General features: G+C 58.2%; 1 protein-coding gene and 1 long non-coding RNA gene across 13 annotated transcripts in view; one reads left to right on the forward strand and one right to left on the reverse strand.

Moving 5' to 3' along the window:
- ACOT11 (acyl-CoA thioesterase 11) overlaps positions 1-22557 on the reverse strand; it is a 64625-nt gene extending 42068 nt beyond the window's left edge. For 2 of the 12 annotated variants that reach the window (XR_016237354.1, XR_016237353.1), the window contains exon 1: positions 11943-12042. Coding sequence is in view for 5 of the 12 variants with exons in the window: in XM_051856446.3 (XP_051712406.3) it covers positions 11943-12020 (78 nt within the window). In the remaining 7 variants the exon portion in view is untranslated. Of the gene's footprint in view, positions 1-4185; positions 4306-11942; positions 12050-15738; positions 15964-15989; positions 16175-22195 lie in introns of those variants that run through there. The other 10 variants (XM_051856446.3, XM_051856445.3, XM_051856447.3 and 7 more) reach the window with 9 other exon arrangements.
- The window catches only part of LOC149125704 (uncharacterized), a 33092-nt gene continuing 27687 nt past the window's right edge, over positions 21513-26917 (forward strand). The window contains exon 1 of the long non-coding RNA XR_016237355.1: positions 21513-21604. This is a non-coding gene — a long non-coding RNA (uncharacterized LOC149125704). The remainder of the gene's footprint in view (positions 21605-26917) is intronic.

The raw sequence follows: 26917 nt of genomic DNA on the forward strand, positions 1-26917 counted from the left end.
GACCTGTGCCCACAGCACCTTCCCTGGCCCCTCAGGGGGGTCAGAGCCACAGCAGCGCAGCCTCCAGCCAGCTCCCACCAGCAAGGCAGGAGCGCCCGTCAACACCGCAAGCTCCCTTCCGAGCCTGGCCCCTGCCTTCTTCCCAAAAAAGGTTCTGAGGCAGCCGTGTACATGCGCGCACGCGCGCGCGCACACACACACACACACACACACGTGCTGGGAGCCAAAATGAAAAGCAAACACACCGAGCTCAGGAGCCAAATAAGGGTGGAAGGCCTTCGGGTTGGCAACCAGCTGCTGCCCGAGAGAACTGCACTGGCCTCGAGGTTCCCAGCAGACGAGTCAAAAAGGGGTAGCAGTGGGTGCCAAACTCTCAAGTTCAAGAAGGGGCATTCACCCCTGAGCCAGGCGCCAGGCTGTCCTGTGACATCAGGTCACATCTTGGGTTCTTGAAGCTCGGTCACGCCTCCCAGCGCCTCTCAAACATCTAAGTCTGCTTCTAGGTGCAGAACGTGTTGGCCCTTGACCTTTTCAAAATGTGGCGGTTGGAAGGGTAGAGAATTGAAAAAATATTTCCTGGCAAGCACCCTCATAGGCTATTCATTTGGTGAGCATTTAGTGAACACCTATGAAGAACCGGGTCCTGTGCTAGGAGCTCTCAGGTGTACCATCCTAGCAACTCTTGGGTCTCTCCTGCAGGCATTATTATCCTATATTTTCTATATTATTCTATCTATTTGATGAGCAGACCAAGGCTGAGAGAGAGCGCGCTGCTTCTGAGCAGCACGGAAAAGTGCTGGCGTTTGGGCCAAGCCCAGACCAGCCACCTAACATCCAAGTTTACATCTCGGTAGCCCTGGGGAAGCAAAGGGGGAGAGATTCTCCCATCTGAGGCTCCGGGAAGAGCAGAGACGCAAACCATCCCGAGCCGCCCGGTCGTCAGTGACGGAGGAGGTGGCAGAGCCGGGGCCCCATGCCACACCTGGGGCGGCCGTCCAGCATCCCATTTGAGTGCAGGTGCAAATCCTGGCTGCTGTGCTTCCGATCCAGCCCCCTGCTAATGCTCCCGGGAAAGCAGCAGAAGATGGCCCGAGTACGTGGGCCCCTGCATCCACGTGGGAGACACAGATGGAGCTCCCGGCTCCTGGCTTTGGCCTGGCCCAGCCCCAACCATTGCAGGCATTTGGGGAGTGAACCAGTGGATGAAAATCTTTCTCTCTCTGCCTCTGCCTCTGCCTCTCTGTAACTCTGGCTTTCAAATAAATAAATAACTCTTTAGGCCAGCACTGTGGCATAGCAGGTAAAAGCCTCTGCCTGCAGTGCCAACATTCCATATGGGCACCTATTCAAGTCTCAGTTGCTCCACTTCCAATCCAGCTCCCTGCTAATGCACCTGGGAGAGCAGTAGAAGATGGCCCAAGTGCTTGGGCCTCTGCACCCATGTGGGAGACCCGGAAGAAGCTCCTGGCTCCTGACGTTGGCCTGGGTCAATTCTGGCCACTGTAGTTATTTGAGGAATGAACCAGTAGATAGAAGATATCGCACTCTCTGTGTGTGTCTCACATCTTTCAATATATAAGCCTATCAAAATAAATAAATAAATAAATCTTTTTAAAAACGGTTACCTTTATGTTGCATGATTTTCATCTTGAAAATGTTTTTTAATTCTTAGGAGAAAAACATTTTAGACGAATGTCAGGTCAGTCTGTTAACTTAAAATAAATTTAATTTAAATGGCAATTGTGTTTAAAGAAGGAGAACGACAGCAGAACAGAGTGCCCGTGTTGCGTGCTTCTGAGAAGGCAGGTTCATGTAGCTCCCAGGCCTCCACGAGCCCGTCTGCCAAATGGACACTTGACCAGACAGCCTCCAGGACTTCCGCCCGCAGGGAAGGTGGGGCTCACGGGAGGAAGCCCTTAACTAGGTTGCCGGAGGCTCCGCGCTCTGGCCTTCTCTCAGCTCCTCACATGCAGCACACTGACCGCTGCCCCAGGGCCTTTGCCCGTGCCACTCCCTCTGCCTGAAGCACTCTTCCTGCCCGACTTCACTCTAGGCATTGCTCAGCTCCGGCCAGCATGCCCCTCACCTCTGTGGTGCTGTCTACGGTGGCAATGCGCCCTGAGCGGTGGCTGTATTTGGGTGACACCAAACCAGAAGCCCCCCAAAGCAGGAGCGCTCTCTCTCCACACCTGGTGTCCAGCTGGCTGTGGACCCCAGGCATGATCTGCTGAGTGTGTCCCGACCTCCATCAGGGTCACCCTCCACAGGCGGGGAGGACAGTGCCCATTGCCATCCCTGCCCCTCGCCCAGCCGCCAGGAGAGCACCGGCCTCCCTCCACCCCCACGGGTAAAAATAGCCTCCTCTGAAACCCAACACCTGCTCTCCCGCTGAGTCACTCTGAAGAGCCCCAGGGGCCCAGAACAAGTGGGGAGGACTTTCCCTGCCACTCACCACTCCTATCACAGCCGCCCCATGTGCAGCTCGCAGCTCCGAGGTGCTGGGTGCTGGCCGTGGTGGGGTGCCCAGGGCCCTGGAGCCCAGAGAAGTCCCCAGTCCTGCAGTACAGGCTCCTGCATCTGCCCACCCCGCTACCCCTGTCCTCGGCACCAAGACAGGGAGAGAGACCATGCACACTGGCCACAACCGCACGGGGAACCTGAGGCACGGGGCCTCCCATCCAAGGTCTTAAGTGAAGGGCAAACGATGGAGAAGCTATTTCGTCCTGGGGAAGGAAAACACAGCGTGCGCCCGCCCACTTCCACCCGGGAGGGCTGAGGGTGAGCCCAGGGTGAGAGGTGAGGGGCTGGGTCCAGGTGCGGCAGCGGGGCCAGCAGGGAGCGCGTCTTCCCTCCACCAGCAGTCACTGCTTCTCACCGTGAGACACAGAAATGGCAAGAAGGGAGGCAGAGCAGAAGGGATGCCTCGGGGCCTCCCAGGGACCTGCCCCCTCACCTGCCAAACCAGAACCGTGAGGACCTCACAGGGGCGCCGTGGGGTGCACAGCAAAGGGGCTTTGCAAACCCTAAGGGTTGTACCTTCCTTTCATTCTGGAATTGATTGACAGGCAGAGCCGGTGCACAAGCCCCAGTGGCTCCAGCTTCCGGAGCCAAGGGCTTAGGGGCATGGAGGCGGAGCCAGGGCTCACCTGGGAGGTGCTGTCCAGGGGCTGTGGGAGAGTAGGCAGAGCCCCAGCCTGTGTGGGGACTGGAGCCAGAACCTGCAGGACAGGGGACGGCCGTGTGGGTCACTGTCCCTGCGCTGTGGCCAGGCCAACCACCTGGGGACACAACAAGTGTGTGGCTCAGCTTCCTCAGTTTGCAAACCCGAAAGTGTGGGGGAGGTTTGCAGGTGAGATGGGGAGCAGTGGTCCCTCTGCAAGTGTTTCCCATGTGCCAGGCCAGGCCAGCACCTGCTCCACACTGCCCCACCCCCACCCCCGCCCCCGCCGCCCGCCCCGGCTCAGCATTCCATAACAATCTCTGGATTGCCGCAAGGCCCTGCGAGGTATTCCCACTTCACAGATGCGGAAACGGGCAAGTAACCTGCAGAGACACACATACAAAATCCCACATCCTGGAAAGGGCAGAGCTGGCCTTGACCCCAGCTCTATGTACCCCAAAGGCTGAGGCTCTTGGCCACTCGGCTCTAGCTGCTTCTCCTGTGGTCCCTGCTGCAACCCAGGCATCGCTGACAGCCACGGCCTCTCCTTACCCAGACCTGCCGGGCCAGCTCCAAGCCTGGAGCCGGGACTCGAAACAAGTTCCCCAGTGATGGCATCAGCCCTTCGCCCAATTCGGGCCAGGGGCCAGCACTTTCCTGCACACTGTCCCGCTGGGCCGCCCTAGCGAGGGCACGGCAAGCTCTATCTCCCGATAACCCACACTTCGGGAATCCTCGGCTCCTGGCAGTGGGAGGACCCTCCCGGCTGAATCAGCGGCAGCTGCCACACCCCCTCCAGTGGCATCCAGCAGCTTGCTTGTCCCCAGAGACAGAGGGCTTGCGCCCTTCTGACGGAGACCCTTGCACTGAGGAGCAGGGCTTCCTGACCCAGTCCTCCCATCCCCCAGCCCACTCAGCTGCTCCCCAATCCCTACAGGCAGCAGACCCCCAGAAGGGGCCCGGAGGGGTTGGAACCAGGTGGCTGAGCCAGCTCTGACAGTATCTAGCCCAGAACCCGCACTCACAGGCAATCAGCCCTGCGCCGGGGCCCCTGGCGGTGAACTGGGACAGTCGGAGGCCATGCAAGGGCAGACCGGGCCTCTCTCCTACCAGACAGAGGCCTTCGTGTTCTCCCACCATGCAGCCAAGGCTGCTGCCTGCCACGGGGCTGGGTCACCATGGCAACGGCGGCCAGGCAGTGGGCTGGGCCCTGCCATCCCACAGGCAACCTCATTTACCCTGGAGCTGGGCGCAGCAGCTACGGGCATCACAGTTCCCCCCAGGAGAGAGAGAGGGAGAGAGAGAGAGAGAGAGAGAGAGAGAAACAAGAGCAAGGGAGGAGCAGTGAGAGTGATTATGGGGCTGGGCTGGGGGGAGGGCAGAGTCAGGGGGAGGAGAAAGGAGAGAGAAGAATGGAGACAGGATGAGGTCAGAGGAAAAACAGGAGCTGGTAGGGAGCAGAGCAAGCAGAAGAAAAATAAACACACAGAGAAGTAAGAGAGGCATGAAAGGGCTCCCTCCCAACCTCTCTCCCCACCCCCACCCCGCACACAGTCCTGGGGCGGGATCCTGGCCGCAGCAGGGACTTCCTTTCCCAGGAAGCTGACAGCCCAATGGGCCCCTTCAAAAAGCTGCTCCTCCGGGTCCCTGCAGAGGCATGGTGTCCTCGGCCTCCCCAGAACACGGGTCCCTTCTCCCAGCCCCTTGGGCCCACGCGGTGGCCAGAGCTCTCCTGCTCCCCCCTCATCCTGCCCACCGTACCCAGTTCTCCCTTCCATGCGTAACTGTGTTTTTCCCCAAAGTGCTCCAGAAACCATTCCTAAAGAGAGCGGCGGGAGCCGGCACTGTGATCGCCTGTGCCATGGGCTTCCCTGACCTTGCACAAGGAGCAGAGCAGGCCTGGGAACAGGTCTCAACGAGGCTGCACGGTGGCTTCTCAGACCCAGGCTGTCACACCTGAGAACTGGAGCCACGGAGCTGGGCCAACACAGCTGCTGGCAGAGGCCACAGTGCTAAGCAGGGCGCTAAGCAGGTGCACCAACATGACAGCGCCCAACTGTGTCCCAGGAGCCTCCATCACTCCATGTTCCTCTGGCTGCAAAGTGGCCTCTGGGGGCTGGCGCCGTGGCATAGCAGGTCAGTCACCACCTGCAGTGCCAGCATCCCATATGGCCGCTGGTTCAAGTCCTGGCTGCTCTGTTTCCAGTCCAGCTCTCTGCTACAGCCTGGGAAAGCAGCAGAAGATGGCCTAAGTCCTTAGGCTCCTGCACCTGCCTGGGAGACCCAGAGGAAGCTCCTGACTCCTGGCTTCAGATCAGCCCAGCTCTGGCCATTGAGGCCATCTGGGGAGTGAACCAGCAGATAGAAGACCTCCCTCTCTGTCTCCGCCTCTGCCTCTCTGTAACCCTGCCTTTCAAATAAATAAATAATTCTTTAAACAAAAACGGCCTCTGCACACCTGCCCTAGTCCCCCATCAGTTCCCTGTTTCCTCAGTCTCTAAGAAACCTGGGTCCCCAAGAGGGAAACACAGAGAACTGTGGAGAGAGGGGAAAGAAAGGAAAAGACAGGAAGGGTCAGGGCCAGCAAGAGGGCAGCAGCAAGGCCCGACGGGCCCCTCCCCAGCTGGATCCTGGCCCTGCTTCTGTCTGGCGGGGCAGCCCTGAGCTATTCATTGAGCCCCTTGGAACCTCACTGTCCACATCTGTAAAATGGGAATAAGAACATCACAGTGAGGAGGCAGTGAGATTATGCATGTAAAGGGCTTACAACAGGATCCGACCTGTAAGAAGTGCTTGCCAACTGCAGCTCTGTGTGTCAGGCCCCTGCCACCCACGCGAGAGACCCAGATGGAGCTCAAGGCTCCTGGCCGCCACCTGGCCCAGTCCTGGCCTGTACCCCACTTGGACAGTAAACCAGCAGATGAAAGCACTCTCTCTGCCTCTGCCTCTCCCTCTTTATAACTCTGACTTTCAAATTAAAATAATAATACAGCCAAGGCAGGGGCAGGTGTTAGCCTGTCGGTGAAGATGCTGGCATCATACACGGCAGGGCTAGGGCCTGAGCTCCCAGCTCCAGCTCCCTGCTAGCCCAAGTCCTGGGAGGCAACAACGATGGCTCAGAGTAATTGAGTTCCTGTTGCCCACATGGGAAACCTGGACTGAGTTCCCAGCTCCTGGCCTTGACCCAACCAGGACTGGGCCACTGGGGAGTGAACCAGTAGATGGCAGCTCACCTGTTCTCTCTCTCTCTCTCTCTGCTTCTCAGATAAGTAAATTTTTAAAGCCAAAGCATTGTGAAAGGACACAGGCAACCATCCAAGCGAGGAGAGGTCCCAGGGGTCAGAGGCGTCAGCTGTGCCGGCCAGGCAGCCTTTGCAAGGCTGCAGGGATCAGGTGGGGCCTGCCAGTCCCAGGCCGTGACAATGACATTCACCTTCCCTTCCAACATGGCCAGCTGGCCACGCAATCTGTCCTCCACCAGGGCTTCATTTCAGCCAAGAACCAAGGTGTTGACCAGGACAGAGTCTGTGGCGCTCCGCGACACCACCCACAGCCACCCGCACCAGGTCAGCCACTCGCAGGGCTGCTGGGAAAACTCTCATCCCCCAGCCCCCGACAGCCCGCAGACCCTCAGGGAGGAAACAGATTCTGGGGACAGGAGGGGAAGTCACTAGAAGCCAGTTGGGTGTGCTGAGAACGAGGTACAGGGGGGCCACTGGGCCAGGAAGGGACATGGTTTGCATCTGTATAGTTCCCAAGACAGACAGACACACACACACCCCTCTGTGAAATGGACCCTGGGAAGTGTCTGCAGTGGGGCACCACAGCAGCCTGCTCCGCCTGAGATCAGCTTGACCAAAGGCCCTGGTCACGGCGGCCCCCTGGAAGTTGTCCCATGGAAACACAGGTCCACGCAGATGAAAGGGAGGCCGGCCCGGCAGCCTGCGTTTCGGCTCACCCGCTGCTGTCATTCTGTTTGCGTGCCGGGGTGGCTCTGGCGTAACAGTTGTTTATGCAAAAACAGCCACAAACTCCACAGTGACAAGCCCTGCTGTACCCAGCCGGGCCCTGCGGCTGCGGAAGGCCTCAAGCTGTGGCAAGGGGTGGGAACCAAGGGGGCCACTTAGGGAAGGAATGACTCAGGGAGTGGGGAGAGGAGGGGAGGCTGGGCGTGGCCCCAGGTTGGGGTTTTGCAGGCAGCACAAGGCCCAGTCCTGTGAACCCAGGGGACCAGAAGGAACAGGGAGTGGCCAGGACCAGGATGGACAATCCGGCTGCTGGAGGGGAGGCCAGGGGCCGAGCTGTGGGAGCCGGCCAGTCTCTGGATGCAAATGGGGTGGGGCTGGCTGGGGCTGGGAGGCAGGAGTCCCAGCAAAGCATAAAAACCAAGACCACGGGAGAGGGAGACAAGGTTAGAAGGAAGCCAGTTCTGGCTGGGGATGAAGATCAACCTTTTTAAAAAACTCCCACTCATTCCTTCAAGGTGCTGGGACCACAGCACTGAAGACACAGGCAGATGATACACACCAAAGCAACAAGAGCATGTGTGTGAGAGTGCAAGGAAGACAGCAAACACACAGGGGATGTGACAGAGGGAGAAGGCGGTGGAAGGGGAGGGGCTAAAGTTTGGGTACCCAAGAGCTTCCTGGCCCCGAGCTGAATGAAGGAGAGGAGGAACAACTGAGCAAGGCATTGGGAGTGTTAGGGTGCTGGAGTGCAGGCCAACCTGACGCTGACCGTGAGACAGAGGACTGGAGCCTCTGAGAAGGAGCGGCGGGTCTGAGCCACCTCGTGAGCTGGCTCTGCTGCCGCGTGGACGCAGCAAGAGACGGAAGCGGCAGGAGGATTCCCCAGTTGGCCCCTGCCATCCAGGGGAGAGGCGGTTGGACTCGCCAGAAAGGGGGGCTCCCCGTGCCAGGGAAAGAGAGAAGGCCCCAGGCACCTGTTACTGAGCTGGAGAAGCCCAGTGGAGAAATAGCGGGGAGTGAAATCAAGGATTTGTGAGATCCTGTGAAGCGTTTCAAGAGGAAAATCAAGGCGTGCAAGTTGGAGCTCACCAGAGAGGAAGCCGCTGCACCCAGAGACCCCAGCACACAAGGACGCTTAAGATCCGGGGACTCTGCAGCCCAGCAGCAGGTCAGAGACGGCTGCCGAGGTCTGGCTGCTCCTCCCAGGGACAGGCAGAGTCTACTCCCCCAGCCTTTGAGTCCCAGTCACCTTTAGGGACCTGTCTGTCAGGGACCCTGAGACCAGGTCATGAGGAGCCCTGGGAACGCTGGCTCTGTGGGAAATCTGACTCTCCTGAGACCTTCAGACAGAAGATGGCCATCCGGGTGGGTGCTCGGAGTGACAGCCCCAGCCAAGCCACTCCCACCAGGGCCCTGGGGAAGCCATCTCGGCCTCCTCAATTATGCTCACACACCAGCTAAATGCCACCAGTCACCACCATCAGCGCCCCGTAAAGCAGAAGCCCCGCCCAAATCCCAGACCCCCAAAGTCACCAGACACAGTGAGACACTGTGAGCTTGGGGTAAGGAGGGTGGGCAGAAGGAGCAGCCTGCAGAGGGGGCGGCAGCGAGGAGGGAGGAACCCAGGAGCTCTCCACAACCAATGGGCCCTGCTGCCCGGTAGGCTGAGTCCAGGCAGACAGGGGCAGGGGAAGTGCTGACCACTGGAAGGGAGTGGGAGAGGGAGAGAGCAGAGAGGGGTCCAGTGAGAGAGGATAAGAGGACACAGGGCACCTGGGGACGGGAAGGGAAGGGAAGGGCTTCATGTGCCTGGAGGCTGGGAGATGGCAGAACTCCTAGGTCAGCTCGCGGCCAGCAGGAGGGGTGTCCGGAGCCCAGAGGTGCCTGCAGGACAGGGGCTGCTCACGGCCGGCACAAGGGGGGCCCAGAGCCCAAAGGTGCCTGCCAGACAGGGGCTGCTCACGGGTCCCTCTCCAGGTGACGGCTGCCCTTCCTCACGCACCTCCTGGTGCAGGCCTCATCCTTGGGCCTTTTATTCTCAACTCCACTCTGAAGCAAGAACCCTCCTTTTACAGGGGACCAGGAAACATGGATGGCAGGGATCCTGGAAAGAGCTCTGCTGCCAGAGCCCCAGGGACAGGCCCTCTCTCAGCCTTCCCAAGTTCCACCTTGAACTTCCCTGGAGCCGGGAGGGTGGGGCCCCAGGAGGCTCTGGTGGGAGGGGCTCTCCCCTCCGGGCTCTCTTGGGAGGGGCCCTCACCTGGCCCCAAACTCTTTTCATCCTCTGTCCCCTTTGTCTCTGGGGCCCCTGCCCTTGCCCCTCCCTGCTCCCAAAGCCTGCAGGGGCCATTCGACCCCTTAAAACTTGTCTTCTCCCTGCAGTCAGCCTGGCGTTAACCTGCCTGGCACTGGGTAGGCCCAAGTGACAGGGACTATTATACACCCCCCCACACACACACTCTCGTTAGCGGTGGGGAAACTGAGGCTGGCATCTTGTGGTTCCAGACCTCCCATCTGCCCCATCCTCCCCCTCCTCTGCTCCCAGGGGCTGCAGCCCCAGACAGGAAGGAAGAGAGGAAGGAGAAGAGGGGCAGCGGTTCTCCCAGCCCTCCCCCAGGTGCCCCAGGAAACAGACCCACCTGGCTCGGCTGGACCCTGGGCAGTGCAGAAAATGACAGGCTGCCTGGAGGGTGGCCCCAGGGCCATGCCCCTTCCTGACCTCTCCCAGGCCCAGGGCCACACCTGGGCCAGGCCACGCCCTGGGGGCAGGCCACAACCTGCTCCAGACACCACAAACGGGGCCAGGGAGTGAGAGCCGGGAAACCCAGCACCACAGCCTCCCCCCGCCCCGCCCCCCCCAACATCCGCAACCCTGGTCCCTGGCCCACGTGTTTCTGGATGCCAGGGCAGAGTCCTGTGAGACATGGCGGGGCCAAGGCTTGCACTCTGTGACTGCCTGAGCACCTACTATGTGTGGGGCCCTTACAGACATTAGACCCTGGTTCTGCATCCAGAACATTCTGTAGCCCTCCCCAGGACCCTCTGAAGCACAGGAGATGAGTGCCCGGCCAGTGAGTGCGGCCTGGGCTCTGCCCCTGGCTCCCAGAGTGTTTCTAGCTGGGCTGCCCTTCCAAAAGCAACTCCTGGCAAATCACCACTACTAAAGACAACCGGGACAGGAGACACATATTACACAGACACGGCTGTCCTCAAGGGGTCCCTGCCAAAGTCCCCCATCATTTCTTAACCCTCCCACACAAGTCACTGTGCCTAGCTCTCGCTCCCCTACTTGGCAAAGTTTTTAAGGCCATCACCTCCTCCAGGGAGCCTGCCCTGACCCCTCAGCTGGAAGGGGCCGGCTCAGGACTTCCCTCTGGCACAGCTGGCTGCACTGTGCTGCCACAGTCACCTCGCTCCTCTCTCTGCATCCCTCAAGTGGGGGATTCTGGTCTTTTCCATCTTGCCCTGATGCTACCTTTTACCTGCAAGGAGGACACTCCTGGGAACAGCAGGACACAAGGGCCTGTGGCGAGGGAAATGGCAGAGGACCAGCTGGCAGCACCATCTGTCCCTGGAGCCACAGGACAGAGCAGGCACAAGGCAGAGGTGTCGGCTCCTTGGTGCGGCCAGGTCAGGCTGGGGCAGGGAGAGGAGCCCTGGTGCCAGCTGGAGCCTGGAGCTACACAGACCTTGGTACCCCTACCTGACCCATGGTGAGTCCCTGCCTGGCCATGCTTATCTGTAAAGGCAGAGCCACATCAGCAGCCTCGCCGCTCAGTTCACAACAGCTAAGATATGCAATCAACGCAAATGTCCATCAGCTGAAGACGCGATGAAGAGATTACGGGATACGTATATCATGGAACACTACACAGCAGTAAAAGAAAAAATGAAATCCTGTCGTTTGCAACAAAATGGATGTAACTGGGAAACATCATATTTAGTGAAAGAAGCCAGTCCTAAGAGGACAAACACCCTGATCTGTGGTAACTACTAGAGCACCTAAAGGTAATCTATGAAGTGAAACTGACACTTTGAGATGTGATGACTTTGAACAGCTGTTGTCTCAACTGTCGAGGAACAGGTTTTTTTTCATACTATTTGAACCCTTTACGCAGTATAGAGTTCATCTTCAGTGTATAAAGTTAATCAAAAATAGATCTTCGTAAAAAATAAGAATGGGAATAGGAGGGGGAGGAGGAAGAGGGGTGGGAGGGTGGGTAGGGTGAGAAGAATCACTGTGTTCCTGAAGTTGTATTTATGAAATGTGTGAGGTTTGTATTCCTTAAATAAAAGGTTTCTGGGTTAAAAAAAAATACTAGCAGCCTTCAAAGCTAATTGGAAGTTTAGGTATACCTGGAACTTAGTAGGTACTCAACAGAAAAGTTAGCTTTTACCATCTCGTCTGAGCAACCAACCCATCACTAAACCATTAAGGAAGGACCAGCACTGTGGGGTAGCAGCTAAAGCCGTCCCCTGCAGTGCTGGCATCACATATGGAAGCTGGTTCGTGTCCTAGCTGCTCCACTTCCGATCCAGCTCCCTGCTAATGCACCTGGGAAAGCAGCAGAGGACGGCCCAAGTGCTCGGGTCCCTGTACCCATGTGGGGGACCCAGAAGAAGCCCACGGCGCCTGGCTTTGGCCATTGCTGCCATCTGCAGAGTGAACTAGAGGATGGAGGATCTCTCTGTCTGTTCCTCTGTGTAACTCTGCCTTTTGAATAAATAAATAAATCTTTTTAAAACGAGCAGATAAATAAGCCACTAAGCAACTTTGACATCAGATGAGATGAAACAAAAAGGAACTTATTTACCTCGGCCAGTGCTGTGCCAAATCCTACCCTCCTCCTGCCGGCAATCTGGGAAGATCTGCCACGACAGAGCTGGCTCATGGGTGAGGACACAGGGGTGAGTCAGCGTTGCTAAGGCAGCGCTCCAGGCCAGCCCGCCATCCTGCAGAGCAGTGGGCAGCCCTCCAGAGCCCCGGCAGTGCTGGCTTCACCCGGCCTCCATCCCAGACACAGGCAGGGCTGTGCCGCAGCCCCCTGGCCGCCCCAGGGGGGTGTGGTGGGTCAGCTCCGCCAGCCTGGGGCCCCGAGTCTGCCTGGTCGGTGTGAGAGAGTGGAACAGTGAGGCCACTTCTGGGTTCACACAGCTCCAGGTGCCAACCTGGCCAAGACCCAGACAAGTGGGGGTTCTGAGTCTCCCCAGCTCCACACGCCCAGGCTCCTCCTTTCACTCCTCCATGCCTCACCTGTACCAGGGCACTGGTCCTATACCCACTGCCCCATCCGGAGAGACCAGGGATGAACGGGACCGTCACAGCGCTGGCCGCTCTGAGAGGAGGAGGTGCAACCATGAGCTCACGGAGCTCGGCAGGCAGGGACTGCACACCTGGGCACCAAGCCTGGGGCCCAGAGAGCCACCCAGCAGCTCATGGTCCAGCGGGCAGGGCCATGCAAGCCACGCTGCTGCAGCCCCCAAAGCCAGCCTCCTCGTCTCTGCCCCTGGCAGCCTGCGCCTTCATTCTGCAGCTCACACTCAGCTCCTGCACCACCTGGGAGCCTGCAAATGACCCCTGTTCCCTCTGCCTACAGTGCTGCCCTCCCAGGTCCTCCCACGGCTGTCTTCCCAGCAGCTGGGTCTCTGCTCGCTGTCACCTGTCCCTAGCTCTCGCAGATCCCTCGAGGCCACACAGCCTGAGTTTAATGCCAGCAATGCCACTTGCTAGCTGTGTGACCTCAGACAAGTTACTCAGCCTCTGTTTCAGCTTCGTCTTCAATACGGGCAGCATAACACCATCCACTCCCCAGAGAGGCTATCAGGAGTGACTGGCGCATGCCAGCACATAGCTAGCACCCACGTGGCACTGGCTCTTATCGTTATTACGGTTCACAGCACCTACTACAGACTCTCCTTGTTACTTATTCCGCTCCCTTCCCACTGTCTGTCTCACACTCGCTGCAGCTCCATGAGACACCGAGGGGTGTGGGGCACAGTATACCTAGCACCTGCCCTGGGTGAACCCCTCAGTACGTTCCTGGGAGGGAAACAAGAGAGGTCGGTTCAGTACCCTGAGGAGACGCCATTCACCCCTGGGCAGCTGGATGAGGTTTTGCAGGATGAAGAAGAGTCCTCTGGACGCTCAGGCACACTAAGGGAGGCTGCCTATGGCTGAAACTGGGCTTCACATGTGGCTCCTGAACGCGGACCGCGGCTGAGAGTTCGAGTCCTACTGTTCCTCCAGGAAGCCCTCCGGGAGCACCGCAGCCCCTTTGAGCCCCCAGCACCACTCATTCATTCAGCAGTTCTTGAGCTCTTGCTAAGGGCAGGCACACCAGCTGCTCCGTGGTCTCCTCCCTGCACAAGGCAGGCAGGGTCATCGCAGGAGGTGGGCCCCTGCCTCTCACCCTCAGGACCGCCCTAAAGGGAGGCACAACCCTTTCACAACATTCTCTTCCCACCAGGTTAAGGCCGCTGGGCCCTCAGGGACTACCCAGAACACTGAGGCCCAGAGAAGAAAACCCCCGGGCCCATCGAAAATAGAGCAGCCGGGACTTGAACCTGCGCCCATATGGGATGCTGGCAATGCAGGCGGCGGCTTTACCCGCTACGCCACAAAGCTGGCCCCTGCTCCACTTCTGATCCAGCTCTCCGCTATGGCCTGGGGAAGCAATAGAAGATGGCCCAAGTCCTTGGGCCCCTGCACCCTCATGGGAGACCCGGAAGAAGTTCCTGGATCCTGGCTTCAGATAGGTGCAGCTCTGGCTGTTGCAGCCAATTGGGGAGTGAACCAGCCGATGGAAGACCTCTCTCTCTCTCTCTCTCTGCCTCTCTGTCACTCTGCCTTTTAGATAAATAAATAAATATTTTAAAAATAATATAAATAAATACAAAACAGCTTGGGTACCAAACCAGAAAGCATTTAGAAACTCTCGTATCTCCCAGAGGGGCTGAGAATTCAAGAAGCAGCCAGGGAAATCCAAGGATTCCTGCCAACCAGGCAACAGTCCAAACGTGGCTGTCAAGGCCAGCGTGCTCTTGACTGACACGAGGTGCTTGTGGCCTCACAGCCCAGCTTCGACGCCCTGCCCCACGGAGGAGAAGCTGAAGGCCAGCTGGGCTTGGGGTCAGGACTTGCGGGTTGGAACCCAGCTTATGCAGCGGAGCCTTGGGTTCTTTAAGAGTTCAAACTCTGGAGCCAGACGGCCGAGCCCAATCCCAGCTCTGGCATTTCCCCACAGTGGGACCCTGAGCGAGTCCCCGTGCCTCTCTGAGCTGCACTCTCATGTCTTATCCAGGAGACAACAGTCCCTCCCCCGCAGAGAACAGACTGTGCTACTGCAGGCTTGCTGTGGCACGGCGCCTTGCCCAGTCCCCAGTCGGCGGTGGCCCTCTGTAAGGATGCTGTATCGCTGTCATCTTTGTGAGATGGGAAATCCTACATCCCTCCTGCTGTGACCACTGAGCATTAGTGGGAAGAGCCACTAAGGGTTAACTCCAACAGGGCTTGGGGAGAGGAGCAAGGGGCCCTGGGGCTCAGATCCCAGCCTGGGCCTCACTGAGAAGCCACCCGCCCCATTCATTCGTGAGCATTCCCCTGGACTCTGGCCGAGCTGCTCTGTGCACCAGGGACAGCCCTTTGGAGTTCACCGGCTTGTGGGAGAGACGGACGTGTCTGTGGAGAGCACGATCCAGCGTGAGAGAGAGAGAGGGCTAAGTAACCCAGAGGCTCCCTGGGCCATGAGAAAGCTGGGAAGACTTCCCAGAGGAGGCAGCTCCTGAGCTGAGCTCGGAGGGCTCAGAAGGAACTTGCTAGGGAGACAGGCACAGGGCGGCTGAGCGTAACTGGCAGAAGGCACAGCATGGCCAGCAGCAGCGGAGCTGTGCTCTGTGGCAGGAAAGAGCACCCGGCCGGGGCGGGGGGGGGGGGGGGGGGCAGAGAACGCAGGGGCGGGACACAAGCAGGGGCGCACAGGTATCTGCGGCGACTGCCAAGATCCTTAGGGCTCAAGTGAGGAACGTGAAGGTCAAGCCCAAGGCCCCAGTCACCTTGACATTTTAGGAGCTACTGGAGGGGGCTGGGCATGGGGCAAAGGGACCTCAAGGGCCCCCGAGGATGAGGATGAGGATGCTGAGCTGAGTGGCGGTGGGGGCAGGGGCAGGGGCAGGGGCAGGGTGGGGAGAGACATTTCTCTATTTGCTCCAGCCCCTTGTGAAAAGGCTTTTGCTGAACACGTCTTCCGGGAACAGCCACCCCATGCCCCGCGCAACTGCGCCCGTCCTGAACTCTCCTCCACTGCCCGGATCTAAGGACACTGCCCGTGCCACCAAGCGCCTGGGGCTGTCTCACACTGCCCTAATCTCAGCTCCAAAGTTCCTACTGGGAGGTTCCAGGGAAAAGCCGCCTCCAAGGTCATCTGGCAGGACACTCCCCCACAGCCCCACGCAGTCCTGCACTTGCTCTCCTGCTTTGCTTCACCCTGTGGCGCTCACAGCCACACACACACACACACACACACACGCACACCCTGGAACTGCCTGGAGCCCGGAGCCTCCAGCAGAAACCCACACAGACATGCCCCGGGGGAGCCAGCACTCCAAACACACCTGCTAGCTGCAGAAGTCAAGAACCTGCTGAAGGCGATTCCACTCCACTTGGCCAGCCCTGGGGGGTTGTCTGGGCACTGCTGCATGGAGTACCCTGGCCCAGGGGTGCTGCGCCCGCTCCCTCCACAGAGAACTGGGAAGCGGCCCATGGGGAGCGTGAGACCAGATGCAGAACCTGGGACTTGCAACGGAAGTTTCCTCTGCGTCCCCAGCCACCAGTGCCCCCTGGCCGCCGCTGCCACCCTCCGTACCCTTCGCAGGTGACTGCCGACGGTCTGGATCATCGCGGCCGGTCCGCTAGCTGCGTCTGCCGGGCTGGGGAAGCAGCGCCCTGCCAGACAGACGCCGGTCACCCAGCGACGGTTCGAGCTCCAAATGCTGCCGCCGCTGCCTCTCCTCGCCTCTCCTCAGCTCCTCCTCCCCAAGCTCCCGCCCTCCAGGCCAGCTGTTATCACCCCTGCCCCCCTTCTCCTAGCACCCCTGCTCAGAAGGCTCCGCCAGATGGCCAGATGGCCAGGCGGTCACCCAGCCGGACACTCGCTCTGCTCCAGCCCCAGCCAAACTCCAGGCACTCCCATTTCCAGCCCCTGTCACCGTCCCCACGGGATCTCTTGACTCTGGGATGGTTCCCAGGGGCTGGCACTGGTAGCTCCAGTTGCCCAGCTCCAGCCTGCTAGACAAACGGGCAGCAGGTTTCCATCTGTCCACCAGGGGTCAGGCTGGAGGCGGCAGGCAGGAGGCCGGGGAGCTGCAGCGCCTCCCAGCGAGCTACCAGGCCCACCTGCTAGGAGTCTTCATCCAGGAAACGCGGCCGGAACGCGGCCTCTCGCCCCACGCTCAGGGCTGCCGGCTCCAGCAGCTGCTGGCCAGCGACACTGCACACCCTCACTTCCTTATATAGGCAGCGTGACTTCTACACGCAGCGCCGAGGGCCCCCAGCCCAGCCCCTCTGTAGCCGTCCCAGGATTTTCCCCCCTCCTCTCCCTGCTGCAAGAGGCTTGAGGACCAGGTCTTGACACTCACGCCGGACTTGACACTCACACTGCACTTAGGACAGGAAGGAAGCCGGGGGGGGGGGGGGAGATGACAAGCTCTCCATAACAACCAGCTGCCCCCCCCCCAGCACCGGACCACCTGCTGCTCCTCATGCCACCCTCACGGAAGGTTCCTGGGGAGGGAAGGTGCATTGCCCCAGGAGGTGAGTACAGAAAGCTCTGTAACAGATTAGCCCGATTCAGCAGCCTCTGCCCCCTTCCTCGGTCCCTCACTGCCTCTGGTGCACCAACCACAAATCTACCGGGATGTCCTCCAGGCCTGGCCTACCTGAGAGGCCTGGGTTCTGAGCCTGGCTCGCTCTCTCATTTCTTTATTTATTTGAGAAGCAAAGCGAGGGAGAGGGGTCCCCTCCCACCACCACCTCCCCCGCAATGATCTGGACTGGACCAGCTCGAAGCCACAGTCCAGGGTGGCAGGCACCTAACTCCTTGAGCCATCAGCTGCTGCCTCTCGGTGTCCACAGGAGCCACAGCTGTGTACGGAACCCGAATACGCCGATGTGGGAAGCAAACACCTTCAGTGCTGTGCAAACACTAGCCCAGGGCCCGACACTCTCACTAACGTGTCGTGTCGTGCGACTCTGGGAAAGTTCTCTCCTCTCCATGGGCCTCCTTTGTCTAGATCAAGGGCTCTAACGGCCCTCCTCGTGAGCCCAGGCCTTGCCCTCAAAAGGCTGATCACCAGTCAGTATTCTGTGTCTGCGAATGAGAAATTAAAGTCCCCGCCCTAAAGACTGCAACATAGTACACAGATGGCACTGAGGGCTGGGGCAATCTGGAAGGCTCCCTGGAGGAAGTGGTGCTAGAACTGCCTGGAAGACTAAACAGGTGAGGCAGAGCAGAGTGCAGTCAGAGGCAGTGAGGAGTCTAGTGCTGCAGGAGAGCTGGGGCCCGAGAGTGAGGAACGTGCTCACCATGTTGAAAGCCACCGGAGGCCAACAGGACAGGCGTCACAGGATCTCCTGGACTGGTAGAGAAAGCAGCTCAGACCAGGGACAGCTCATTCCAGGGGTGCCCTGAGGTCACCTGACGGGCAGGCGGCCAAAGCAATGTCAAGGTCCTCACTACCCGGGCCAGCGTGGTGGCACAGTGGCTAAGCTTCCACCTGTGGTGCCAGCGTCCCATGCAGGTGCCAGTACTAGTCCTGGCTGCTCCTCTCGCTATGGCCTGGGAAAGCAGTAGAAGATGCCCAAGTCCTTGGGCCCCTGCATCTGCGTGGGAGACCTGGAGGAAGCTCCTGGCTCCCGGCTTCAGATCAGCCCAGCTCCAGCCATTGCAGCCATTTGGGGAGTGAACCAGCGGATGGAAGACCTCTCTCTCTGCCTCTACCTCTCTCTCTCTCTCTCTGTAACTCTGCCTCTCAAATAAATAAATAAAACCTTAAAAAAAAAAAAAAAGCTGGCGGCACGGCTCACTAGGCTAATTCTCCACCTGTGGCACCAGTACCCCGGGTTCTAGTCCCGGTTGGGGTACCGGATTCTGTCCCAGTTGCTCCTCTTCCAGTGCAGCTCTCTGCTGTGGCCCGGGAAGGCAGTGGAGGATGGCCCAAGTGCTTGGGCCCTGCACCCGCATGGGAGACCAGGAGGAGGTACCTGGCTCCTGGCTTCGGATCGGTGCAGTGCACCGGCCAGGGCAGCCATTTGGGGGGTGAACCAACGGAAGGAAGACCTTTCTCTCTGTCTCTCTCCCTAACTCTGCCTGTCAAAAAAAAAAAAAAAAAAAAAAGGAACTCCTCACTACACAGGCAAAGGAAAGGAAGCAAGAGAACATGTGGCACCCAGCCCCGCCCTCTCTCCCGAGAACCATAACGGCCCAGTTGCAGCCACATCAATACAGCCGCTGCCCCACAGAGATGTCCAGGGTGGAGGGTGAGCATGTCGCCTGGGACCCCCCACTCCTGATCTCCCGTCCAGAGAACTGTCCGTCCTGCCCCACAACAAGGCATCAAGTGAGAGGCTTCAGTTAGACTTCTGAGAGGACTTCCAGCAAGGCTGGATAGGTGTTGCGGTCAGGAGTAGGTGAGCGAGTCCAGATCTTCCGGTGGCCGCCCCTCCAGCTCCCACAGGTCTCTGGTCCATGCAGTCTATCACTCTGCTCCAATGCATGCTCCTACTGTGTCTGCTCCTCTTCCCAGCTCACCTGGGAGGGAGCTCCCGCAGGGCTGGGACCACCTTTTCCTCACCTCTGTGCCCCTCCCCCAGCCTCTGGACAGGCGCTTGAAATACACAGAAGAAAGGTGGTAGAAAGGGCCGGCTCTGTGGTACATTAGGCTGAGCCTTCACCTCCGGCATCCCAGGTGGGTGCTGGTTCAAGTCCCAGCTGCTCCACTTCCAATCCAGCTCTCTGCTGTGGCCTGGGAAAGCAGTAGGAGATGGCCCAGGTCCTTGGACCTCTGCACCCATATGGGAGACACGGAGGAGGTTCCAGGCTCCTGGTTTTGGATCGGCCTAGCTCTAGCCATTGTCAGCAATTTGGGGAGTGAACCAGCAGATGGAAGATCTCTCTCTCTCTCTCTCTCCCTCTCTGTAACTCTACCTCTCAAACAATAAATACACAAATAAATCTTTTTTAAAAAGAAAAGAAAAGTGGTGGGGGAAAGGTCCTAATTGCCAGGTGGGTCCGAAGCTCTCCAAGGTCAGCTGTCCACGCGCACACTGCGAGACCCAGCACTGACACAGCAGGGCTGGCGCAGAGCCGAGCACCCGCGCTTCCACAGGACCCCTCCCCAGCAATGCCGCTGCTCCAGGGCCGCACTTCGAGAAGCAAGGAGCGGGCACAGCCTCCCATGTCACCGGGGGAAGGAGGCCCAGAGATTTAAAGACAGAACCAACAAGACAGCGCTGTCATCACCACCCCTGCCCGGTTAGCAACCACTGTGGTCACTGTCATTGTAGCCTTGTCACCGGAGCCCTCGGGCCTCCACCTGAAAGGAACACACGGGGACGCCCCTGCGGAGGCAGAGTACTAAGTCAGAGTCCAAAGTCACCCGCTGATAAGGGCTAGGCTAGTGTCAGGACCTGAACCCTGCTCCAGGTCCAGACCCCACAGGATTAACCAGGACTCGCCACAACCCGCTTACAGCTTACACCAACCTGCCGACAACTTTCCTAGAGAATCCCAAATCCAGCAGTCTCATTCCTTTTTTTTAAAACTTCTTTATGGGTGCGGCAGAGAAAAACAGCAAATAAGCTCCTAGGTGCTTCTTCTTTTTCTTCTTCTTTTTTATTTGACAGGCAGAGTTAGACAGTGAGAGAGACAGAAAGAAAGTTCTCCTTCCGTTGGTTGACCCCCCAAATGGCTGCCACAGCCAGCACGCTGCGCCTATCCAAAGCCAGGAGCAGGTGCTTCCTCCTGTCTCCCATTGGGTGCAGGGTCCAAGCACTTGGGCCATCCTCTACTGCACTCCTGGGCCACAGCAGAGAGCTGGACTGGAAGAGGAGCGACCAGGACTAGAACCTGGTGCCTATATGGGATGGCGGCACCGCAGGCGGAGGATTAACCAAGTGAGCCACGGCACCGGCCCAGTGCTTCTTCACTATCCACATGCTCACAGCAGCCCCCGCCAAGGTCCAAAGCCAGGAATCAGGAGCTCCATTCAGGTGTCCCCCGCGGGTGGCAGGGGCCCAAGCATGAGTCAGGAGCTGGAGCCAGGCTTCGAACCTGGGTGCTGCCATGTGAGACGGGGTGTCCTAAGTCAGAGGCTGCATGTTCACTCCCCAGCATGGAGGACAAGCTCGCAGCACCCTCAGCCTAAAGGCCCCAGGCGGCCTGCCTTCCTTTCCCCACACCACAGCCAGCATCACCGGGCCCTCCTCGGGCCTCCCTGGCTGCAGAACAAGTGCCTGCATTAATCCTGCATGTCCACACCACAGCTCTGCCTCCCCAACCCAGGGACAAAGGACAATGACATAAACTCCATGTGTACCCCACAGTGACTCTGGGTTGGCACTCGCAAGCAGGGTCTGTCTCCCCCATCAGACTGGGAAGTCAAAGAGCAGTCAGTCAGTCCCCAGCACAGGGCCTGCCCAGATACAGGGTTCGGTGCCTGACTGGTAAACGAATGCATCCCTGAATCAGTGTGCAGGCGAATGAGGAAACGCAACGAGTGAATTCAGGAACTCCTTCTGCTGGGCCTTCAGCCCTCCCAGATGGGACCACCAGTTGTTTGGGCAAGAGGGGACCACTGACATCATCCGCTCAAGCTTCCACTTCCAGCAGTCCCAGCTGAAGCCCTCCAGGAGCCAGAACCTACTATAGCTACACACACACACACACACACACGCACGCACGCACGCACACGGCCCCTTATCTCTCCTGAGGCTTTTTCTTTTAAACTGGCTGAGCTGTGCTCCTTTCCCGCTTTCGGCTTTGAGCAAGAGGGCAGCAGAGAAGAGACGGAGCCCCCAGAGCATCCTGCCCGCGCCCCACTGGGCACGCAGAGCCTGGAACACCGCAGATGCCCAGCGAGCACCCAGAGAATGAATGAACGGGAGCTGAGTGCAGAGGCACAGGGAAGCCGCGCGTGCGAGAAGGGAGGAAAGGCAGGTGTGGAAAGGCAGGATCAAAGGCAGGAAGGAGAAGCCAGGTAAGCAGGGGCAGGTCACCCCTCCCGCGCCCCCAGCGGGACGCCCGTGCTTCCTGCTTCGGGGCACCCTTGGGCAGTAAAGGGAAGTTGTGAGCAAAGTGGGGGAGGGAGGAAAGGCAGAGGAACAAAGGGGCGGTGATGCCAGCAGGAGAGGAAGTGGCGCTGACCTGGCCCAGCCACTCCTTTAGGAGGCAAGGAGGGAGCGAGGGGAGCCGGGAGAAGCCAGGTAAGCAGGGAGGAGGTCAGCGCCGGGGGCCTGGACAGAGCGGCCATGGGGGCCAAACTCAGGGCGGAAGCCCAGAGGAGTGGCCCTAGGCAGCTGGACCCTGAGCCCCAGCCCACCCAGCAAAGTTAGATATGTCCTCTCTCTCCCCTCCACCCAACTCCTCCTGCCCAGTCGGACTCTGCTTCCCCCACCACGTGGCCCAGGGGCTGCGGGTCTGCACCTTGCCTAGTTCTTGGACTTGGCCCCTGCCCAGGAACTGCTCACAACCAGGGCTCCTGTTTCTCTCTCTCTCTCTCTCTCTCTCTCTCTCTCTCTCTCTCTCTCTCTCACACACACACACACACACACACACACCACTTCCCAAGGGAATCTGTGCAGGCTGCACCCTACACACTCTGAGTCTTGTGCCCCTGGGGCAAGCTTCTGCAGCCAGTGTGGGACCCCATCCCAGCCCAGCCAAAGGCCCGCCCCCTTCAGGCCCCAGCGGCTGCCTGGGGCAGACGTGCCTAGGGGGAGTCCTGGGGCGGGGCAGGGGACAGAGCAGGAGCCAACCCGGAAATGAGGTGCTTGCGGCGCGAGGCAGGGGCTTACCCTGGCGGTGGGAAACTCCAGGCCCTACGGCCGGAGGACCCAGCCCCGAGCGAGTTCAGCGAGTTCTCAGCGAGAGGTTCGGGACCCGCCTCCGGGGTTGCAGAGGAAAGTGTGATGGAGGAGGCGCGGCAGGCGGAGGCGAAGGCGGGAGCGGCCCGGCCAGTTCCGGACCAGGCTGCTCTGGCGCCCTCCCTGGCGCGGGTGGGGCGGCCCCGGCTGCCCGGCCTGCGGATCCCCAGGGCCAGGCCCCCGGCCCGCCACGCTTCCGCCCCCGCCCAGGGCAGAGGGAAAGGCAGCACCGGGCCGGGCAGAGCGCGCCCTAGCCGCCTCCCTGTTACTGCTCACGCAGCCCCTCGTAGAATCTGCTTTGTCCACACCTGTGCTGAGCACCTACTATGCGCCCAGCCCCGCGCTGGGGGCCGGGTTGAGGTTCCTAACCGGACACGGCTGCCCTGGCCCTTTCTGGCGTTGATAGAAAGAAGATAAAAATGCATGGCTCTCTACAGCACAAGAAAATGAAAACCACTCCTCTCCCCACCTACCCTCCACCTCCCACACCCCCACCCCCACCCCACCCCCGCGCACGGCTCATAGAGGGAAGCTCTGTTCCGGGTCTGCAGGGCTTGAAATTTGCGGACTTGGAGGACCCGGCTGGGGCCCCTCCCCCATGTGTGCGGGCAGGGCGCCTTACACACGAAAGAAATTACACACACACACACACACACACACACTGAAGTCATGGCAGGAGTGCGCCCCACCCCACCCCTCAGAGAGGCAGGGCTCACCCTGGCCCAGACACCCTGGAGAGAAAAGGGCAGTTGGTGAACAGAGAGAGCCACTGTGCTGAGCCACGCGGAGCAGCCCTCCTCAGGGGACCTCTGTGTCACAGAAGTGGGGACCCCTTTATCTCTTGCCTCAGCCACACTCTTAGGCGGGGAGCAGCAGGGTGGGGATGGTGAGCGCCCCACACCTGGGTCTGCCCGGTTGGCCCTTATCTGGCCCAGCTGGCTGTGCTGATGCTGGAGCCACCGTGGAGCAGAGGCCCCAGGTGTCAGCAACAGCAAATGACCTCCAAGACCACTTCCAGGGGCCAGCGCTGTGGCCCAGCCAGTTAAGCAGCAGCCTGCAGCGCCAGTCCCAGCTGCTCCATTTCCGATCCAGCTCTCTGCTACGGCCTGGGAAAGCAGTGGAGGATGGCCCAGGTGCTTGGGTCCCTGCACCCACAATGGGAGACCCGGAAGAAGCTCCTGAATCCTGGCTTCAGATTGGCCCAGCCCCAGCCATTGTGGCCATTTGGGGAATGAACCAGTGGAAGAAAGACTCCTCTCTCTCTCTCTAACTCTGCCTTTCAAATACATATATAATCTTCCAAGTTTCCACGGAAACAGATGCGACTGGTGGGCTCTGCAGGAAGGGTCTTCCCACACTGGCAGGATGGCTCTGGCTGGCATAAACCGCAGTTTAATCTAATGTGATAAAGTGGTCAACCCCAAGATGTTTGGAGTAACCTTTGAAAAAGGTGACCATGGGGCTGGCATTTGGCCTTGCAGTTCAGACTCTCGGATTCCAGCCCTGGCTCTGGCTCCCAATTTCAGCTTCCTGTTAACACAGACCCTGGGAGCAGACCCTGGGAGCAGACCCTGGGAGGCAGCGATGGCTCAGTTGATTGGGTCCTTGCCATCCACACAGGAGACCTGAATTGAGTTCTGGCTGTAGGCTTCAGCCGAGCCTAGTCCTAGCTGCTGCAGGCACTTAGGGAGTGAGGCAGAGGATGCACACTCTCTCTCGTCCTCTGTCTCTGTCTCTGTCTCTGTGTGTCTGTCTCTCTGTGTGTGCCTGTGTCTCTCTGCCTCTCAAAAAAATGTTTAAAGTGACCGTCATGGAACATTGTTTCATAATCTAGTATTTCTCCCAGTGATTATCAGAACCCTCCATGATTTTCATTGCTATGTAGTATTCTCCTTATAGATCCTTAAACTTACTTTTAAAATTCTGGGTGCCGCGGTTCAATAGGCTAATTCTCTGCCTGCGGCGCCGGCACCCCAGGTTCTAGTCCCAGTTGGGGCACCGGATTCTGTCCTGGTTGCTCCTCTTCCAGTCCAGCTCTCTGCTGTGGCCCGGGAAGGCAGTGGAGGATGGCCCAAGTGCTTGGGCCCTGCACCTGCATGGGAGACCAGGAGAAGCACCTGGCTCCTGGCTTTGGATCAGCGTGGTGCGCCAGCCGCAGCGCGCCAGCCGCAGCGGCCATTGAGGGGTAAACCAACGGTAAAAGGAAGACCTTTCTCTCTGTCTCTCTCTCTCACTGTCCACTCTGCCTGTCAAAAAAAAATTCTTTCTGTCTTTCCAGTTTCATTGAGATACACAGTCTTCCCTTAGTACCTAAGGAAGATTGGCTTCAGGACCCCTTTAGATACTGAAATCCACAGATGCGTGTATCCTTTATGCAAAGTGGCACAGTGTTTGGTGGGCATTTAGCCTGGGGCTTTAGATGCCACTTGGGGTACCACCATTGCATATGGGAGTGCCTGGGTTCAAGCCCTAGTTGTGCCCCCAATTCTAACTCCCTGCCGATGTGCACCCTGGGAGGTAGCAGGTGATGGCCCCCATACTTGGGTTCCTGCCGCAAATGTGGGAAACCTGAATTGACTTTTAGGCTCCTGGCTTCGGCCTGGCCCAGCCCCAGCTATTGCATGCACTTGGAAAGTGAACCAGAAGATGGAAGGTATCTGTTTCCGTCTCTGTCTCTCTGTATCTTTCTGCCTTTCAAATAAAATTAAATCTTGGGGCCAGTGCCATGGCACAGTAGGTTAATCCTCCCCCTGCAGCACTGGCATCCCATATGGACGCCAGTTCTAGTCCCGGCTGCTTCTCTTCCCATCCAGCTCTCTGCTATGGCCTGGGAAAACAGTAGAAGATGGCCCAGGTGCTTGGGCCCCTGCACCCACATGGGAGACTGGGAGGAAGCTCCTGGCTCCTAGTTTCGGATCGGTGCAGCTCCACTGTTGCGGCCATTTGGGGAGTGAACCAACAGAAGGAAGACCTTTCTCTCTCTCTCTCCCTCTCACTGCCTGACTCTACCTCTCAAATAAATAAATAAAATCTCTTAAAATTAAATCTTTTAAGCAAATGAATACATTTATAAAATTAAAAGATAAGCTTATTTTGCTACAAAATTTTTTGAAATTTATGAATGTAAGGTGGTCTTTAAAAAGCTCCTGGAGAGAGCCAGCACTGTGGCTTAGTGGGCTAAGCCTCTTCCTACAGCGCCAGCATTCCTTATGGGTTCAAGCCCTGGCTGTTCCTTTTCGCATCCAGCTCTCAGCTATGGCCTGGGAAAGCAGAGGAAAATAGCCCAAGATACCCATGTGGGAGACCCCAGGTGGAGCTCTCAGCTCCTGGCTTCAGCACTGGCCATTGCAGCCATTTAGGGAGTAACTCTGCCTTTCAAATAAAATAAACAAATCTTTAGAGAAAGAAAACACAGCACAGATTATTGCAAATAAATACTGAAAAGATACTTAACATCATTTGTGAGTTGTGGGTTGAAATCCATCCTATATCACTATGAGTCCACTGCAATGGGTAAGATTAAACCCGCCGACCGTACCAAGTACCGGTGCAGATGTGGAGAAACTGGAGTTCTCACGCGCTGCTGGCAGAAATGTAAAAAGAACCCTAGCATCCTGCAAAAATGCTGGCCATTTGAAAAATGTCTGTCTTCTGACCTGGCCGTTCTATTGCTGGGTATCTCCCAAGAGAAATGAAATGTGGCCACACATGGTTTTGAACACAAATGGGCATGCCAGCTTTGCCTGTCCACTGGCCCGAAACTAAAACAGCTTACCACCTGTGACTCGGTGAGTGGATGACCAGACATGGCACATCCCGGTGGTGGGACGCCACTCAGCATGGAAGGGACCTGACTGCGGATGCCAATGGCAACATCCATGAGTCACAGGCCCGTGGTGCTGAGTGCCCCGAGCCAGACGAGAGAGGCCGCGCGCTGCAGGGTCTCACGCCTGCAGAACTATCAGAATGCGAGCTCATCTCCGGGGACAGAGGCAGGTCACTGTTCCTGGGGGTGGGGCCACGTGGAAGGTTTGGGGGTGATGCATATCCTCCTTACCTTAATTGTGATGATGTTTTCAAAAATGAGAGTACCCCCAAAAGTGGGTGGAGGAGCCGGCATTGTGGTGCAGTGTGTTGGGCCACTGCCTGTGACGCCAGCATCCCATGTGAGTGTGTGTTCATGTCCCAGCTGCTTCACCTCTGATCCAGCTCCCTAAAATGCACCTAGGAAAGCAGTGGAGGATGGCCCAAGTGCTTGGGCCCCCATCACACACAGATCCTGATGGAGCTGCAAGCTCCTGGCTTCAGCCTGGCCCAGCTCCAGTTATTGCAGCCATTTGGGGAGTGAACCATCAGATGGAAGACCTCTCCCCCCACCCCCGTATAACTTTGACTTTCGAATAAATAACTAGATCTCTAAAATAACTAAATAAATCCTGATGAAAAATGGACTTAAGAGATGCTTGCTGCAAAAAATTTGAAATCTATGCATGCAAAAACTCTTCAAACAGTTCATGGAAATGGTAACTATGAAAAAACTATGCAGAAATTGAAGAACTTTGGCACCAACATAAAAACCCTTGAATTTCATTTTACTATGAATTTTGTTAAAGTGTCCTTATATACCAAAACACTATGTTCACATCCAAACGA

Source organism: Oryctolagus cuniculus, chromosome 7, assembly GCF_051225735.1.
Source record: "Oryctolagus cuniculus isolate XC-2025 breed Fujian yellow rabbit chromosome 7, ASM5122573v1, whole genome shotgun sequence".
Classification (NCBI taxonomy): domain Eukaryota; kingdom Metazoa; phylum Chordata; class Mammalia; order Lagomorpha; family Leporidae; genus Oryctolagus; species Oryctolagus cuniculus.